Source organism: Balearica regulorum, chromosome 12, assembly GCF_011004875.1.
Source record: "Balearica regulorum gibbericeps isolate bBalReg1 chromosome 12, bBalReg1.pri, whole genome shotgun sequence".
Lineage (NCBI taxonomy): Eukaryota > Metazoa > Chordata > Aves > Gruiformes > Gruidae > Balearica > Balearica regulorum.
The window spans coordinates 13,428,125-13,446,598 of NC_046195.1; the positions used below are offsets into that span (position 1 = coordinate 13,428,125).

General features: G+C 37.6%; 1 protein-coding gene across 6 annotated transcripts in view; it reads left to right on the plus strand.

Moving 5' to 3' along the window:
• ADAMTSL3 (ADAMTS like 3) overlaps positions 1-18,474 on the plus strand; it is a 186,723-nt gene extending 168,249 nt beyond the window's left edge. For all 6 annotated transcript variants that reach the window (XM_075764065.1, XM_075764067.1, XM_075764062.1 and 3 more), the window contains 8 exons: positions 4,809-4,988; positions 7,035-7,154; positions 7,963-8,175; positions 10,605-10,788; positions 13,343-13,547; positions 14,422-14,531; positions 15,759-15,973; positions 16,507-18,474. In XM_075764065.1, the coding sequence (XP_075620180.1) occupies positions 4,809-4,988; positions 7,035-7,154; positions 7,963-8,175; positions 10,605-10,788; positions 13,343-13,547; positions 14,422-14,531; positions 15,759-15,973; positions 16,507-16,616 (1,337 nt within the window). In that variant the 3' untranslated portion in view covers positions 16,617-18,474. The remainder of the gene's footprint in view (positions 1-4,808; positions 4,989-7,034; positions 7,155-7,962; positions 8,176-10,604; positions 10,789-13,342; positions 13,548-14,421; positions 14,532-15,758; positions 15,974-16,506) is intronic.

Sequence of the window (18,474 nt, forward strand, 5' to 3'; positions counted from 1 at the left end):
TTCCCTTTTTGTACTGGCTGGGGATCAAACCAGGAATTCTTCAGCTTGAAAGTAATATTTTCTTGGATGTAGACAGGGAATGACTTCCTTCCAGGATTACAAACCGAAGATTGACTTTTTTCCTGAAGAGGGAAGGTCTCGGAAATGGTTCCCAGAATGATTTGGTGTCTTCTGATTCATACAGAAAGGCGGCCATTCTGTAGAAGAAGCTTATGTAGATGTGTTAAATTTGGACAGTAAGGTGAGAGGAAAGACACATTTTAAAACTGTTCAGGAAAGGACAAATGACAACAGTAGAAACTTCTTTGAGTCAGAACAGAGGGTAGAAAATTATAGCAGTAAGGAGGAAATATTTTTAAAATTCAATGTAATCAACTTTTAAACATCTCTGTTAATAGTCGTCTCACTACAATTCTGTAATGGCAAAGGTTCTTGAAAACAGCGTGAATGTTAATTTTGTCCATATAAAGTCTCTGTGTAAATCAACCTTTATGTAAAGGAGAGTCAAGCATCTGCAGTAAAATTCAAACTTGTGCACAGGACAAACTCCTCTGTGAAGTCCTAAAAATATGTCCCAAAGCTTAAGTATAATTTTAGCTCCTTTAAGTTAAAAAAAACCCAACAAAACCGCCCAAAAAACTCCCATGCACAAAAACCCCCTACACCCCAAACACACGCACACCCCAACACCTCATGTTTGGCTTATTTTTGCTTAGTTCAGTTTCTACTTGGATTAAGAAAACAGTACTTAAAACTTTTAAAGTTTTATTTACATGAATACTAAAAGGTAAAGCACAGATTGTAGGTGTTCAGTCTTCGCCTAGGAAAAAAAGAGCTTTTCTTGCAGTTTGATGGTATGCTTGAACTCGATCCTGTGTAGGAAAACAGTGCTTTTCACAGTGCTACTCTAAGAGTCTTGTCACACGAGGAATGTGGGAATCGTATACTTTGCCTGCTTTCTCACAAGAGCTGATAGGTGAGACTTAACTTGGTGCGCAGTGCTGCATACCAGTAGGGAAGAAAAATCTTATCTCAGGAGTAGTAAATACTGAGTCTAATTTCTAAAGGAAAAGCATTGAAAATCTCTATGACAGAAGCTTTTTCACCTGAAATGTATAAATGGTGACTGCATGCTGGGGGTGTGCTGTGTTATGAAATGGAGTTGATTTAATCACGGACACTATTGAAAAGGTAAATGCACACCTAAAACCAGGGGGGTTTCTTCAAGGGCAAGAGTGTCTCCTGATAGGAATTCCAGAAATGACAATATGCACAAGAACTTGGTATCTCTTGTGAGAGTTATGGCAGAAAAGGATTTTTCACTGGCAATATGAACATACAGATAAAGTGAAACTGTCCAGAAGAGCTTGAAATGTACACGCTGCTTTGCCGAAGAATGCAAAGGAGCTGGACTATAAGGGCTGTCTTTTTCTCCTGCTTCCTTTCTTTAATCCATTGATAGGGTGTCTATCAGCAGATGGGATAGCACCACACAATAAACCTTTTCACTGGCCAGATTCTCTGCTGCATCTCTCTGTATGCACAACTCTGAAAGCTTTAGATTATATTTGTGCTTGCCAGTTTTGGGTTCCCCTGGAAGGCAGGGTTAGAGGCCCCTATTTCTAGTGTACAGTGATGTCCTGACTGCAGAGTGTGCTGAGTCCTACCCCCCCCCCCCCCCCAACCCCAATGCTGTACTCCAGCCTGTAGTAGGTCCCTGAACTCTTCTCTGACAGGTATTTGCCTTTTTTCCTTAGCTCAAGCTGAGGATTTGCCTTAATGCTCTTAATGGCAACCTAATCAAAAGGCCATGACAAAAGACACAGAAGGAACTTGATTGCAAATGCCAGTTGTTCTTAAGCAGAGGGTCCGGTATCTCCTAGGCTCACTCTCAGTGAATTGTTTTCCACATAATACAAAGGCTGGGGAAAGAAAAGGAACCATGAAATGCAAAAACTGGAAGGGTCCTCAAAATGATTGTGAAGAGGTCAGCTCAGAGGGACTCAGGATACAGTTCACATAAAAATTTTTAACTCTTAGATAGAAATCTTGCTTCTCAGTAGTTTTGGGTATGTGATGATCCTCACTATTATTTTCAGCTCAAACAGCTCACATTTATGGTTGCACTCTGAAGGTGTCTACATAACATTAATTCAGTTTTAAAATAACAGTGTGTATAACCACCTATAATGTGTAATAGTGTTGTTTTTTCCATAATGTATTTAAATGATCATTTTTCATGGGTTTTTTCCCCCACTTTATCTGTAAGTGACAGCACCCCTAAGAGTGCTTGGATGGATTCATTATGCATTTCAGTTGGGCTGGTTGCTGGACTGCCATGCAGGGCTCTGTCCACGCTTCTGCTCCTTACACCTAGAATTTATGTTTGTGTATTCACGTTATTCACTTGAGAAATGGTCTGATTTACTTGTGTGTGTGCGTGTGGTACTGCTTGCTTGTTTCCCCTAAAGAGAAATGTATACAGCTCTTTGGAGAAAGAAAGAGCAATCATTTGCTATAACTTAAATTGAGCTTAAGGTGTGTGACAGACACCCAATTTTGAACTTAAAATGAGAGGCAAAGCTATTCTGCAGATTTCTTCTGCAAACTGAACTCCAGTCCAGATTTTAAAAGACTCTACATGTCTCTGAATGAGACATGGGTAGAAGAGCAGAGGCATGGCAATTTTTCTGGGATAAACTCTAGGATACATACCAAGTTTGCATGAAAGAAATATTTTATTTAAGTGAAATCCCAGGAATGAGGTACACTTCTGAATACTGTGGCGAGAGCAGAGGGAGGGCTGTATCATGGGGTGATATCGGGCTGAAGTTTAATAGAGGCTCAGGTTAAAAGCTTAAATTTGAACCTTTCCAAACATTTTTGTGTTTTGTGGAATTTGACTTCAAATCTTTTGACTTCAGTCCCATCTCAACCTTGCTGCTTCTGGCTTATTTTTGGCTCTGATTGGCCTACAGGATTTTGGTAACAGGGAGGGTAGTCTGGCTGCAAACCTCTAGGCCTTAGATTAAAACAGCTCAGCATCCTCACAACACCTCCTCAGCTCATCTGTATAGTAAGTATATATGCCTGAATGGCCATGGAAAGTATACTGTAAAGGAAAAATATGTCTGAGAATTATACACTTTAGCCAGAAAGCTGGGGTAAAATGGAAAAAAGACCCTTAAAACAAGACCTCATCCTAATTCCAAAAGGATTTTTTGAAGTGGCATAAAGCTTCTTCTGGAAACTTGAAAAACAGCCTGTTTTTTTGGACCCTTGTGCACTCTGCAGATCTGTACTTTGTTTTATGCAGTTTTATTCAGTAAAACACAATCTTGTGAGTTTAAAAGCACTGAACAGCTGCTAAATTGTCTAGAACAAAATTTGTGATTATGCAGAAGAGTGTTTCTCTCCACTGTCTTTCTAGACAAAATGGTGGGGGGAGCTTTTTCCTTCAGTGAAATAGCGGGTTCCAAAAAAATATGTCTGGTTCCTATTACAGTAAAGGAAAAACTTGAGGTGTGCATTGGAAGTGCTAAGCCAGTGATTGAAATGTTAAAGTTGTTCCTAAAGGCTATTCCACATCATGAAGACATCATCTGTAAAGTAATACTGCACAATGATCTGTGAGGAGAGGAGACTGAATTAGCATTCAATATGGCTGAAACTTCCAAATGTCCCACATTCAGGTCAGCAGAACCTGGTTTGGTAGTCTTAAGTGAGCACTGATCAACATATTTAGTGAAAAAAGAGTTCAGGTGAAGGACGGTTTAACTGCCTTGACTTGTCAGGTGCCCCGTGCCTTCGTGCACCTCTGCGGCTAGTCACTGTGCCACGTGTGCCAGACTTGCGCAGTGATTTATCTAGGATTTTGGAGCTTTGAAAGAGCACTGCTGCTGCAGCAGCTCAACCAGAGCACAAGCAATGAAGTGTCTGATTTTCCAGCCTGCAAAATATCCTTTTAAAGGCAAATGTTTGAGGAAAATAAAACAGTACAAGTCCTCCAATAGAGGTGATACTGTGCCAGTGGAAAAATCATCTAATTAAAAATAAATGTCTAAAGTCATTCATTAAAATTTAGAATGACACGTTATCTGCAAATGCTGAGTTTCTCAGAGTTCAAGCTTTGCAGTAGGAATCATTATAGATCTTTGGCTTTCTACAATGTGGTAAATGAGATTGCTTAACAACTGAGCCCTCAGTTTAGTTGTTAATAGTTCTTTCTGTTCCTTTTCCTTCACACTGCATTGTTACAAGTTGTATGTATGACATCTGCTACTTGGAGAAGTTTTCAGGAGCTTTTTTGGCAGAAACTAGTCACAACTATTTTCTAATCTAATTGATAAATATATCCTTTTCCTCGTCTTTATTTTTAATGAGAAATTGAATATTCATTCCTTCCTTCATATATTCTGGGATGCAGGTTGAATGAAAAGATGCTGTGCAGATCTTTATATTAATTGAACCTGGTTGGGGTTAATGGTCTCACATCTTTCAGTGGCAAGGCACATGAGCACATTGCTTCTGTAGGACTGGTAGCAGTATTTAAAGTTGTTCTGTGAGCTTGCTTTACAGTGCTTAACCTTTAATCTCAGTGGGATGCTGAATTATTAATAGGGCTTACAACTGAGAAGTTTTGTTTTGAGTAGAAAAAGTACTTGTTTTGCTGCAATGTTGTTACTTTGGTTTATGCTATCTGTGAAACGACAAAGGAACTTGGGATTCTTGGATGTTATGGTAGCAGTCAGCAATAAAAAAACCTATGGCTCATCTCTCACAATAAATGTTTTATTTGCATTTTAAAGGTGTTCCCCAACCAAATGTAACATGGTTTAAGAAAGACGTTCTACAAATCAATTCTTTCTTGGTTTTGAATGGCTCTTTATTTCTGAGGAATGTTTCCTATGAAGATGCAGGAACATACACTTGCAGAGCAACTAATGCTCTCGGAAAAGCTGAAGCTACGTCTGTTCTCCGCCTAACTGGTAAGTGCTAAATGAGAATTCCTTACTGATAACAGTGAACTACTTCGATTATGAAGTTTAAGCAATAAAATAGTTGGGGGGATATTTAACACTTTATTATGAACTTGGAATTTTTGATTGCATCTGAGTGCCTGGGGTCTGTTCTCTATTTTATGTTTCCTGTAATAGTGGATCTAGGTACAGATGGTTTGACTTGTGACTTCTTCAGAAGTCATTCCATCTTCTTCCTTCCAGGCAACAAATATCAGCCCTTAAACCAGCACACACATTAGAAAACTAAATCCACTGCTATATTATGTTGTTCGCAGTGCTTTTATCTAGGGAAACGGGGCAGTCTTGAGTTATTCAGAAAATCTGCAGGGAAATGCAGTGAAATGAAGGCAAAGGCTGGTTTTGGGTTGTTTTTCGTTTGTTGTTTTTTGGGTTTGGGTTTTTTTTTAATTATAGAGGCCAATTACAATACAGGGACACGGAAAACAAAAAATTCTGAATATGAACTGCTAACTCTCAGAATAGAAACCTTAAAGAAAAACTCCATTTAAATGACTCTATTGTAAGTAGATTAATAATGTAATACTGTATAATACAATCATGCCTTGAAAATAGCTCCAATAAATGGATCATTCAGCTCTAGAGATTAACTTTCTCACTATTTTGCTGTACGAAGTACAGCACAGTTATACACAGCCAATCCTGCTACAAAGCTTGCTTTCTTAGGCGCACATGTGCAGGGCAGGTTTTAGATGTTTGGATCTGTTGGCCAAGGAAGACGTACCAAAGACATAATAGGAGTCTCTGTGTGAGGATGAGTGTAGACTGAAGCTCCTTTCTTGGTTTCAGTTTTCCTGAACCACATCAAAACTTCAAATGTTCCAGAGAGGAATATTATTATAATGACGTGACTGGGAAGATTGCTCACAAGAGTCTGAATTTCATTTCTATTCCTGGTCACATGACATTAGCTTAAATAAATCTTGAGTGGATAGGAGAGGGCCAAATTCTGCCATTTTTTTGGCCACACAAAACTGCAATGAAATGGGAGGACTTAAGGTGTCAGGACTTGCAGATTGTACTGACTCGGTCTTGTCTAGAGCAAAATCATGTCAGCCTTTTGGACTTCACTACAGCAATTGCTGCCTTACCTCGGCAAGTCAAGCAGTAGAGCAAAAAATAGAAGTTCCTAAGGACTGACAAGACAACTAGCCTTTTGCCTGTATGGGACTGGCCTCACCATGGTTCTGTGGAGACTTTTTTTGTCCCAGTGTTGACTCAGACAAGCAGAAGGCTTTGTACAGACTTTGCACACTCGGGAAAAATGTTGAACCAATGTAAAATGACCCATGGAACTTAGAACATAACAAAAGATTTGAACCATTCTGGAAGGAGAATCGTAGATATTATGCACATTCATTAAAACAGAAATGTTGACTAAGTGGTAAGAACTGTGTGTTACTGACAGATTGCCCACGTTTTTGGCAGTTATTCTGTCTGGCATATGATAAAAAGGAGGAGTTGCTATAGTGATAGGCATATGATTCTGCATACATTTTAGAAATCTCATTATGCATAGAGATAGCATAGATTTTCTTCTTTTTTCTGTGGTAGCACTGTCATAATTCCATCTAATGGAACAGAGGAGTTGGCCTGATTCCACTGAGAGAATTATTTTTCTTAAAATTTCTGTATGTGAATGGCTGGTAATGAAATAATAAGTAACATTGTCATGAGAAACAAGAAATACATTGTACGTCCTGTAAATCTTATTTTTATACTGTTACAGGCTTATTTTTCTAATAAATAAAATTAAATTAATTTGATTAATTTAGAAACTTGTGTAAACATTAGAAATAATTTCTACATTTCCCTGTTTACATATCTGAAGTATATTTGTTAGACAGATAATTGAACTGCATAAATGAAGTTAATCCTAAAGAATCCAAAAGTGCTATTATCCTTCTGCTTCATAACTAGCATGTTGGATATATTGATACAATTTTTTTGTGATTTAATTCTTGCTAAGAAGAGATCTTATGCATTGTGTTACAGAACAAAGATTTACAGAGAATAACACTGTATTATCAAAGGGAAGCAGAAGAAAGCGTGTCCTAATGGCATCTGGAATTGGTACAAATGTCAGTGTGGTACCTGGAGATCCACTAAGAATAGGTATGTAGTCTTTGCTGCTGTGTAATTTAAACTATATTATTTATTCATTTCATTAAAATGGAGAGGGCCCTATGGAGAAAGTGAGTGTGATTCCTGAGAGTCCAGATTTGATGACCTTCTGGATTTCCTAACCATAGCTCAGCTTTCTGTTTTCAGGGAGGGAACCTCCCAGTAAGACACACAATTATTTTTTGATTCAGCTTTTCAAAAAATGTTTTAAAATGACAACCCTTTAGGCATTGTCTAGGTGACTCACCATGAGACTGAAGCTGCATAATTTCTCTTTGAACTTCACTTGAAAACAATGGGAAGAGATTCAGCTGGGCTGTAGAAATGTTTTTTTTATTTTTCTTTCTAAATGAATACTTCTGTTTCCATCCCTGCTTGTGCCTGTGGAGTGAAAATGCAGCAATTTTAATTTGTTTGATTCCTGTCCAAAATAGATAGAAACTCTCTCATTACAAACCTATTTATATATTGTAGAGTCTGGGATGAAATCTTCATTCCATTTAAATAATTGTTCCCCCCACTTCCCCTTCATTCATATAGAAGTTAAGTTTGTAAGAACTTACTGAAAAAGAAAATATTAAGAACTATGGTAAGTATACATCAGCTTGCACAGCTGATAACCCTCAAGGGGCCATCAGAATTTTGGGCCATAGCTTGGACTTCTGTGAATTTATGCATACTCTTGTTTTTATTTAGACTGGTAAGGTCTTTTCCGTAGAATCACACAATCATACATTCTTATTCACAAACATTTCAATGTGTTTAGAGAAACCTGCTAAAATTCTGTTGATTTTTTTAGGTTGCCCGGCGCTGCCTAGCTACAGAAATACAGTTCGCTGGCTTTTCGGAGATAGTCCAATTGAGGAAGTAAAGACCTTGGAATACCGAACTCTGGTTGGGGGTCGTATCCTAGAGGTGAACACCAACTCTGGACAATTTGCTGGACAATTCCAATGTTGGACTTCAACTACTGCAAAACCAATGTCAGTTTGGGTAAATGTCAAGAAGGAAGGTTTGTTGAAAATTATATGACAAATTCTTAAATTTTAAAATATTTTCTTTCACTCTGTAAAGACTTTCTGGAAACCTAACCTGCTTTAATACAAAGAAAGTAATTCATAAATACATGTTTAACTTCACATATGTGAATAGTCCCATTTAAGTCAATAGACAATGTCCATACTCAGAGTTGGATACGAGAGTTAACGTGTATCCAGATTATCATGTGTAGGTTCTCATTTCTTACCTGTGTAGCTGAGAAGCTAAGAGAATGTTGCCTGATTTAGTGTCACACTGCTTAAACAGTTTTAAATCAGGAAGGTTTTCTTAACTTCCCCTTCAACAAATCATATAAATTGCTGCCATGATAGCCCACCAAACTGAAACAAAACCGACTGAGGTAATCTTTGGAAATATCTTAATCATAATCAAAATAATTTTAATATAATTGTCATATTCCAGCATCATTACAATGATAAGGTAGCCACTGTATTAAGGCACACTGCACATTAGGCAATTCCAATGTTCCATTTTCAAGAAAGCTTTCTAATGTTCTCCAATGTAATGTGCTTGCACAAAACTACATTTCTATTAGGTTATAAAATGTGCAACTGAGGATTATAGATGAACTTGACAAGGATCTTACATATGCACCAGCAGGACAATAGGCTGTATCTGCAAATATTTTATAAAGTTTGTAAATATTTAAAGTGCTTCAGAAATTAATTTTATTATAATCAGGCTTTAAAAAAGAGTTAGGAACTTAGATCCTACTAAGACTCTGGCAGCAAAGCACCAAACTCCATTTGACAGTTTAAGAAAGAAAGAAATCTCTAGCCACTCAATACCCAGGGAATGCATATCAGATTTAAAAACAAGTATCTGTTGAAATTGAAAGTTTTTGTATGTGATTTATCTCTTATCCTATCAATATGATTTGGCTTACTGTTTATGTGCAAAGGACTCAAGCTGTACGATCAGATCTTGCAAATCTGCCCCACTGTGTATAAGCATATTCTCAGTGACTACCAGTGAATAACTTTTATGGGTGAGAATGGTTCTGATATGCATGGGGTTGCGGAGTCAGTTACGTTTGCAGAGAAATTTTACTGAAACATATCTATGATCAAAATGTTTATTTTTAAAATCAAAAGTAAATCAAAATATTGATGAACTGAATCAGAAAATGTCCTAACAGAGTTTATCACAAAATATATCCAGGCCTTGGTCCTAATATAGATCTCAATAAAGTTAGAACATCTGAACAAGTCTAGCCAGGTACTCAACCATCCACCTGCAGTCTTTAGCTGGACTGCCTTTTGGTTGCCCAGTACCCTTTCCAGTCAGGCTGGTCAGTATTTTGGGGAGATTCCATTTTGCAGTTGTGAACTTTAAGTCTGATTGTTGCTTATGTAAATGTTTCATCACTGAAATACCTGTGCATTTGTGAGACTACGAAATCTCCTTTGGTGGTTTTTGCACAGTAGGCATATTGAGGGCACTTCTGAGCAGTATCATCCTAGTTAAACAAACAATACAGTCTCTCCATCATAGTTGCAGTCAGTAAATTTAACTATTTCTGCTTTGAAAAAGGCCCTTTTGTATTATTTTAAGAAACCCAGAAGTAATAAGGAAACATTGAAAAACAATAAGTTAAAGAATTCATTATGTGCTGGAAGAGTGAGCCTGTGGACACAGCTGGTAGCTATCAATTATTCTTGGTTATTACAGAAAAATCTGACTCCTTCTGTGATCACATAAAAATCTGTCAACATTGCATAGTACTTCATCTTTTACCAAGTGTCAAAAAAAATTGTGGGGGAAGGGGTAAATGTGGAATTGTGACTAAATATAAAGGTAGTAATTGTTAGAGGTGATCAGTTTTTAATATAAAATGCTCTTTAAAACAAGTTCCTTTTTCATCTTGCCAGATGCCTTGGTGGCAAATTATTTATGCATTAAATCCTTTTCTATAGTTTAGTACAGGATTCTCTTAAATCCTGAAATTATGTGAAGTGTCTGGAGAAAGATGAGTTTTCTTCGGAATAAACTTCCTGTAGAACAGCAGGAAACCTAGACAGCATGATTTACAATTTCCTCCTTTTAATGTTCATTGCATAAAAACGTTATGAAAGTTTTTAAAGAAATTCATCGGTTCCTACTGTGAGCCAGGCCCTGCCCTCCATGTGCACATATGCTGATCTCACTTGCCTTCTAGGGAACCTCATGCTCATACGTAAGGGCTGAACTTGAGGGGAAGCTGAGTAGGACTAAATTCTACTCTGGTTTATTGGTCCCTCTTCACAATGCTGAAATCTTTGCTTTTCAACAGAGAATGCCATATCTAGCTGGCTTACAGAAAATGCTGCCAGATCAATTGAAATGTGACACAGTTATAATGTATAGTCCCTCTCTCATGCTGCTTTCAATTGCATTTCTTAGATTATAAATGGGAATCTGCTGAGTGGAGTACTTGCTCTGCTAGCTGTGGGAATTCAGGGACCCGCTCCAGAAGACTACAGTGCGTGAATGCAGAGAAACAGGAAGTAAACGAATCATTATGCCGGGAGCTGCAAAAGCCACTGATTATTTACCAGTCATGCAACACAGATGACTGCCCTGCCAGGTAAACAACTTCTACTCTATTCCCATGTGGTCTATGTGTATCAAATGTGCTCACAACCTCCTAACTTGTTTCTGTGCTTATACTCTGACTCTGAAATGTGGGGTTTATTTCATCATGAACCCTATAAAGTATAAGAGATGTGAAAATGGATCACAAGTAAGTAGGAGAATGCTTGATTCAACTGAATAAATGACATCCTGTGCCAGTCTCCATGCTGCTGCAGCAAGTCCTGCTGCTACCACACTAATACCTTGAAAGCTAAGCTGGACGTCTCTCTGAGAGTGTGATGTGCTAGTTTTGTGGCATCTGTGCCAACATCCTGAGAGAAAAGTTGTGTTTAGAGGAGCCAGGATACTCCTGAGTGGAATCTGTGTTTGCCTCCCCTCCTTTCGTGCCAGCAGACTCTGAGTAGGATGTTTACTGTGGAATGCCTCATTTGTCTCTAATGCTCCCACACCACAGTGCCACACTCCTTGCATGTGCTTCCCTGCCAATTTTCTGCCTGGATCAACTGGAGTACCTTGTGATCTTGGGACACAAAATCTTTATATCACAGGCAAGTAGACCACAACATCTGATTCCAAAAGCCAAAGCCTTACCTCTGGACTTCTTGAGTTGCACTGAGCATTCCAGCTCAACAAGGCGTTGCTCTAGGATTTTAGCAGGAAATCCCACAGGCGTCCTCAAAACAAGTGCTTTCCGTTGCTTAAAAGGATTGGCCATCGCTCTTAGCAATGTAAAAATCCATGAGGGATGAAAAGTCATGCACACATTTTGGAGTTGTCCCTCACTGGAAAATGTTCGGAGAGAAGTGTTAAGACCTTAGCTGACATTGTGGGAGTGCATCTTGCCAGTATGTTCTAAACTCTGTTCTAAGTAAAGAAAACATAGCAACAGATAAATATCAGGAGAAATTTGTTTATATTTCATTATAAGCAGCCAAAAAACCAGATCGTCTTAAATTATGAGTTTGAACTCCAGCCAGCCCATAACAAGCAAACTTTTTGCCAGTGGAAAAATACTGAAATAGAACTAATAATTTGAAACACACAGACTCAGTTGCAAGTTTCCCTCTTAAAATCCAGGCGTTCAGAGCAGATGACAGTGTTAGGAGGATACTAGAGGGCCCAGTGCCCCCCAAGCGAGGTCATGCCTTTTCAGTGGACTGCAGTGCCTGACTTGACAATTACATTATTGCTGGACCCAGAGTATCCACCAAAAAACCCAATCAGTTTTTTCGTATGGCTAAACAGACTGAATACTTTCTTATTAAAATGCTTAGATTTATTTTGCTTTTAATTTGGCTTTATGTATTTACCAGTGGAAGGGAATTGTGTGTATACTAATGTAACTAACTCTACCTCGAATTATGCATGTATGCTAACATCAAATTGTTTTTTGGTTATGAAATACTCCACACTTCCTATATAGGAAGAGCTTCCAGCTGCCTGGAAAATAGCCCTGTGTCTGGTTCCTTGTGCCTCCAGCCTTTCTCCCTTCCCTGTGATTACTGACCTGGGAGGCAAGTGCAGAATGGTCAGACTTCCCTTTCCATTTCCCCACTTACTGATTTCTGCATGATTTTCTCATCCCAAGACAGCTCTTTAGAAACTGTCTATCCAATTATAAAGGCTTTGGATGTACAGTCAATGTCACAGGCCCTTATTATTAAGTGTTTCGCATGCGTGTTTCACTTCTCTCCAGCACAGCATGGAAGTACAGTTAAACATGTATAAGGGTTTAAGCATGTATTTAACTTGTGCTTTAAGTGTCTGCTGAATTTGGGCCTTGCTGACTTTTGTGCATGCACTGCACCAAATGTTTGCAAAAATACTTGAGCTTTAAAAGGGAGAAAAAGGCAAGAGTCCAGACTGTGAAAGATTAATCTTTCTTGAATGGGTATAAACTGTTTAGTAATTATTTCATTTTCTTACAGTCAAAGAGAATAGAATATTTTTCCTGTTATCACAGTTGTGCTACACGTAAAGTCCTATTCTGTAGTTCTAGCCTAGATTTATGAAAAGACCAGGCCAAATAAATTTTATTACCACCTGCTTCTTCCCCAGTATTGTTCCTAGCTGCCAAGGCAGACTAAATCTTTGCTATTTCTAATCAATAAATAACATGTTCTGTTTGAGCCACTATCTAGCAAGACCTTGATGTAATAAATTTGGATGGGTTGTGGCACCTGTCACCTTAGTAGTAACTAAATCAGTACCATTCATTTTATAAATTATGGAAAAGTACGCTGCCCTTCCTTCAGAAATGTTCTATCCAGCAGGGTCTATAGGGTTTACCTAATATAACCTTCTGGGTACCAAGCAGTGTCACTTCTGTTAGCATATATTGAGCCACAGTTATCTTAGAAGTCATTAGTTAACCAAATTTACAAGATCTTGCTTAACAACTGAAAAAGCTGATTCTGCCTTTTCTCACATCTAAAACTTGCAATGACAGGTTCTTTTGATTTTTATTTGCAAACAGATCACTGCAAACTACCAGCAAGTTTGCAATACTTTCATAATTGCTATAAATTTGTCTCTGCATCCTGTAGGTGGGTAACTAGTCCATGGTCTGAGTGCTCTGCATCTTGTGGCAACGGATTTCGCTATCGACAAATAACTTGTCAACAGGTAAAAGCCAATGGCAGCGTGCTGACACTGCTCTCAGACGCTTGTATGCACAGAGATCGTCCTGTGGGAAGGAAACCCTGTACAGGTCATTTGTGTACAGTGGGGACAGTACAGACAAAAGGACAGGTAAGTTACAGAGTTTGTCTGGAAACTACTTATTATAAAAGTGTATCAGCATCACCATACCATTTGCTGAACATCTATTGTCTTGTACAAAGGAGGAGCTATGTGGCACTAGTTGTAATTACCTTTCAGACCAATGAACTACAAATCCTGTGGTTTTTTTTTTCATTTTGTGATGTCTGAGCTACTTTTATTTATGGAAGATGTGATCTGAAACCTGAGTATTAGTTTCAGTATATTTTATAAGCTAATCCATTACTATGTATTCCATTTTTTAAGCTAGTATACTGCTTTTATTGCAGTCTTATAAGAACACAGTTTGTATAGCTGTACTTGTGAAGTCTCCAAAGATAGATGTATGAATGCACTTCTAAAGCAGTTGCCACAATACTTAATACACAGAACTCTGCTTTCTTATATTTTCTATGTTTCTTCATTTGTGCAGTAAACTTGTGTTCATATTGGTATGATTTTTATAATTATTAATGCAGTATTTACTATTCAATGAGCGAAGCAATGAATTAAGACAATTACTGTTGCTACACTCCTGATACAGTTATTAGCAAGGCAAGTTTGTCATTGTCAGAGCTACAGAAAGAACGTGGTAGCACTAGAGATGTGAAATGATGAGAGCCTAGACAATGGATTTAGCTTTATGAATAGGTAGAAAAGTCAGTATCTTGGCAAAATTGCACACAGAGAATCCAAGATATCTAGGCCTTCTCTGAACTGAGGTATGATAGGGTTGAAGGAGAAATGCAGATCAAGAACTATAATTGGGTTGTGTAACTGGGTAACTGCCTAGAAGGGTGATTCTGTTGTTATTAACTTGGTTCTTTCTTTTTCTTTCCCCTCACCCTTTTCTCTCACTTTTTAGTGTTCTGGTCGCTGTGTTGGCCGCTCTGTAGGTTTACAGCATCGTCATTTTATATGTCAACTTCATAATGGATCTTTGGTGCCGAACTCTTCTTGTGATGAAAGAAAGAGGTATACAGTTTGAAGCAGTACAAGTTAGATTCTGTAGATGATCAAATTAAAGATACAGGATTGTCAATGCAGTATAAATAGGCAAATTCTTATGTATCAAACACAAGGAAAGGAGATAGTGACAGTTATCCCTCTGTATATGCTGGATGAATTCAGGAACCCAAGGAAGGTAATGGATTTGATCAGTGTCCTCCGCTGTGCTAATGGCAAAGCTAGAAATAGAGTGCGAGAATCCCGAGTCCCAAAAAGAAAGTAGAAATTGGAGTCATCTGCCATAACTTTTATAATTACTGCTGAACTGGGTCTCTTCTGATAATACTTTCTATTCTGGTCTACTGCTGCCCAAATTTTATAAAATGAGAGTTTTCCTGGGCATCCTTTTGTGAACCATGTAAATTGGTTTACAAGTTTACGATTACTGAAATAAGGTGTACTTCTCTGCATAAATAGATTTCATTTTGCCTCTTAGTATGTACTGTTGAGGTACGTAAAAATGGAATGGTTGATAAGGTGTAACATTCTTTGTAAGAACTCTGTTAATTTGTTTTACTGTCTTTAAACAACTCCTTTCAATATGGAAAGTACAGCCTAGACAGCTCCACAGAACCTTAATCAGCAGTTTTGCTTGGGACTGTGCTATAGCACATGCATGGATGGCAGTCTCTATAAAAGACCATAATCTCAAAAAGGCTGAATTAAAGACAAATTAGAAATGAACGTGAGGGTCTGGGGGCACAAAACTGTTCCAGAACAAATGTGTAGGTAGGACAATGAAAAGCAGGGAATAAATAGGTAACAATTACACACATGGGACTTGTTACTGAGTTTCTTGATTACTGAATACAGCTCTTCATATTTCTTGCTATAGAAGTAGTTGTGAATTGTGAGCATTTTAAAGCATTTTTACTGCACACACAACGAAATTTTGGCTCCACAGAAATACATTGTGAAACTTCCATTTATTACTATGAACTCAAATATAAGAAAAAGTTTTTTTTACTGTGAGGGTTCTCAAACACTAAACAGGTTGCCCAGAAAGGTTGTGGAGATATTCAAGACACAAACAGAGATGGTCTTGAGAAACCTGGGTGTAGTTTACTGTGCTATAAGCAGGGGGCGTGGGCTAATCACCCTCCAGAAGTCCCTTCCCACATCGGTTCTATGATTCTGTGAATAAGGGTTTGGCACAAAAGGAAACATTCAACTGCCATTAATTTTCCTCCACAGGTCTCCTGTCAGAAGAAACTGTTCTTCAGAGGCATGTGATGTCTATTGGCGGACAGGCCCTTGGAGGCCTTGCAGTGTGGACTGTGGGAGTGGATTTCAGTCAAGACGGGTGTACTGTGTACACGGAAAGAATAACAAACCTGTGGCTGATCAGTATTGTGGATGGAGGAAAAGACCAGTGACCTGGCAACGCTGCAATGTCACATCCTGTGGCAGTATGTAAATGTTTATTTATATATGAGCATAGTAATAGTTTGTAGCAGTTATATTAGAAGGTGACTCACAGTTGTACACTAATGATTTTACAAGCATTTGATTGTACATCAAAGGTAAAACTATCCTCTCCAAGGAGCACTTCGTAATCCTGGGGTTATTTTTCTCCATGTGTAGGCCAGTTTGATATTAAAGCCCCAAAAGCACTTTTAGAAACAGGATATTTAGGAAGTTGTTTTATGCAAACTTCCCTATGTGACTGTGCCAGTTGTGACTCATAAGTCTCTGAGCAAGCTGTTAATTCCTGAAAGATGGGGTAGTTTTCTGAAACAGACAATAGGTAAATGAATACAGTGAGATCACACCTCTTATTTGTAACCTAGCTTAGCTTTGAATCCACTGTTGCCAGAAATGCAAAGCAAAATTACTACAAAGCTACCAGGAGTCCATCAGTTGTTTAAAATTATGATGATAAGTTCTACTATTTATCTTTTGTCCATTATAAAGCCTTTTAATGTTTAAATATATTTTTCAGAAGGCGAATGCAAGGATACAACTCACTACTGTACATTTGTAAAGCAACTAAAGTTATGCTTGATAGACATCTACAAACAAAGATGTTGTCAATCGTGTCAAGAAATGTAACCCTTCTATGGAAAGTTCATGATGCTGCAGTGAAGAGATGAGAAGAGATGTTCATTAAACTAGCCTGCTCGAAGTATATACTTGTAAATAAGACATTACAGTTAAATGGAAACATGGGGCTAATGAAAAAACAGTATTGCAGATTGATATGCTGGACAGGATGTTTTTTTCTGGGAAATTTTATTATCCACTCTTTGCAATGGAACATTTAATGTTTTAAGCATTTTTGTGTCTGGATTAGGAAGATAATATCATGGCATATCGTCTATAAAATTTTATAGGCTATCACATCACGTAACTTTATCAGGGGAAAAACCATTATCGAAAAGCACCAGGTAGTGCTTACTGTCCTTAACTTATGAGAAAAACAAAGTCACAAAATCCTTTGAAGAATTTTGGAATACAGCAACTATTGACCCCTAGGTTTTGTTTTTATTTTTTTATCAAATTTAATGCAATTTTTAAATTTATAGAAGCTGTGGCTTGTAGCTGTAAAATTTTTGGCAGCAACTTCATTTTCATAAACAGCCTGAGCTTAAGGGTCGATCTCACAGGATATGTTTTACTGATATTAGCTGTCAGATGGATACACAGAAGTACATTCAATTTTTCGTGCTTGTATTTACGTGTATGCAGTAAAAGACATTGTAGATGCTAGTACAATTTTCAAAACAGCAATAGATCTGTTTTGAATAAATGAGGTGCCATTTTCCATTGTTTCTATTCTTCTGCTCCAGTCACTGAAGTACAATTGAAATTCTGGCATGATTAGACTTTTCTACTGATTTTAAATTAGACACAAGGCTTCCTTGTCAGAGCTGTGAATGAAACATTTGTGAGCACTGTCCTCTTGCATATCAAGTCAAATGGGGAGCCAATAACTGGCCAAATGTGTCTGTCAGATTTTTCTGTCTTGAATAAATATTCCCCCCCCCCCCCCCGCATTAATGGGGAAAAATGTCCAAGGAAGAATTATGAATTATGAAGATTGACAAGTGCAAGAAATCTATTTTGAGCAGTTTTCCATCAAGACTTTTCATCATGACCATTAACCATTTGAGTCTTTTGCAAGTTGATAAATTCTGATTATGATTTTCCCAGGTAAATTATTTTCCATATTGTCTTATTAGGGCTGTAAGCAGAGAGAACCCCATAGGAGGCAGCAGATAGATGTTTCTTTTTTCTTTCATAGTTTCCAAACTACTGCACGTTGGAGGCCTATATGCTTGTATTGACTTGGATCTTGTGTTACATTACTGATCTACATTACATGCTAATTAGTGGGTATGCTGTAAGAACAGTTTTAGAAACAGCATTCCTGCACAATGGGTTTGCATCACTGAAAATTAGATTAGCACTACTGTATAGAAAATGTTTAATGTGGACTATTGTGTCCAAGGCTGACTGCAAGGAGAGGATATTCCTGATCATTACCTTTTTAATCAGCAATGGGTCTTGATTGTTTAAGCAGTTTTTAAATTAAAATAAAACATTTGTAAGATACTTTTGTAGATATTTATTGTCTGATTTAAAAGTGCAATATTTTTTGTACAGTGTTTAATAAAGATTTTTGGACATATATTTTTTCTTATTACCAAAATTTCTTATTCATGTTTTTCCTTTATATTTAAAGTTTTCAAATGTTAACACATAGCATTTTTTTTACTTTAATTTTGTCTTTGGTTAAGTATGCATGCTATACAGAAGCAGCGCTGTAAATGTTTGTTATTGCAATTAGCATGACATTCCTCTGTGTAGATTATTTTATTGCTTCTACAGTAACTGAAGATGTCTAATATTTAGCTTTCTTGAACGTAGTTTTAATATTTCTGAAATAAAGTCTAGTTTGATTATTCAA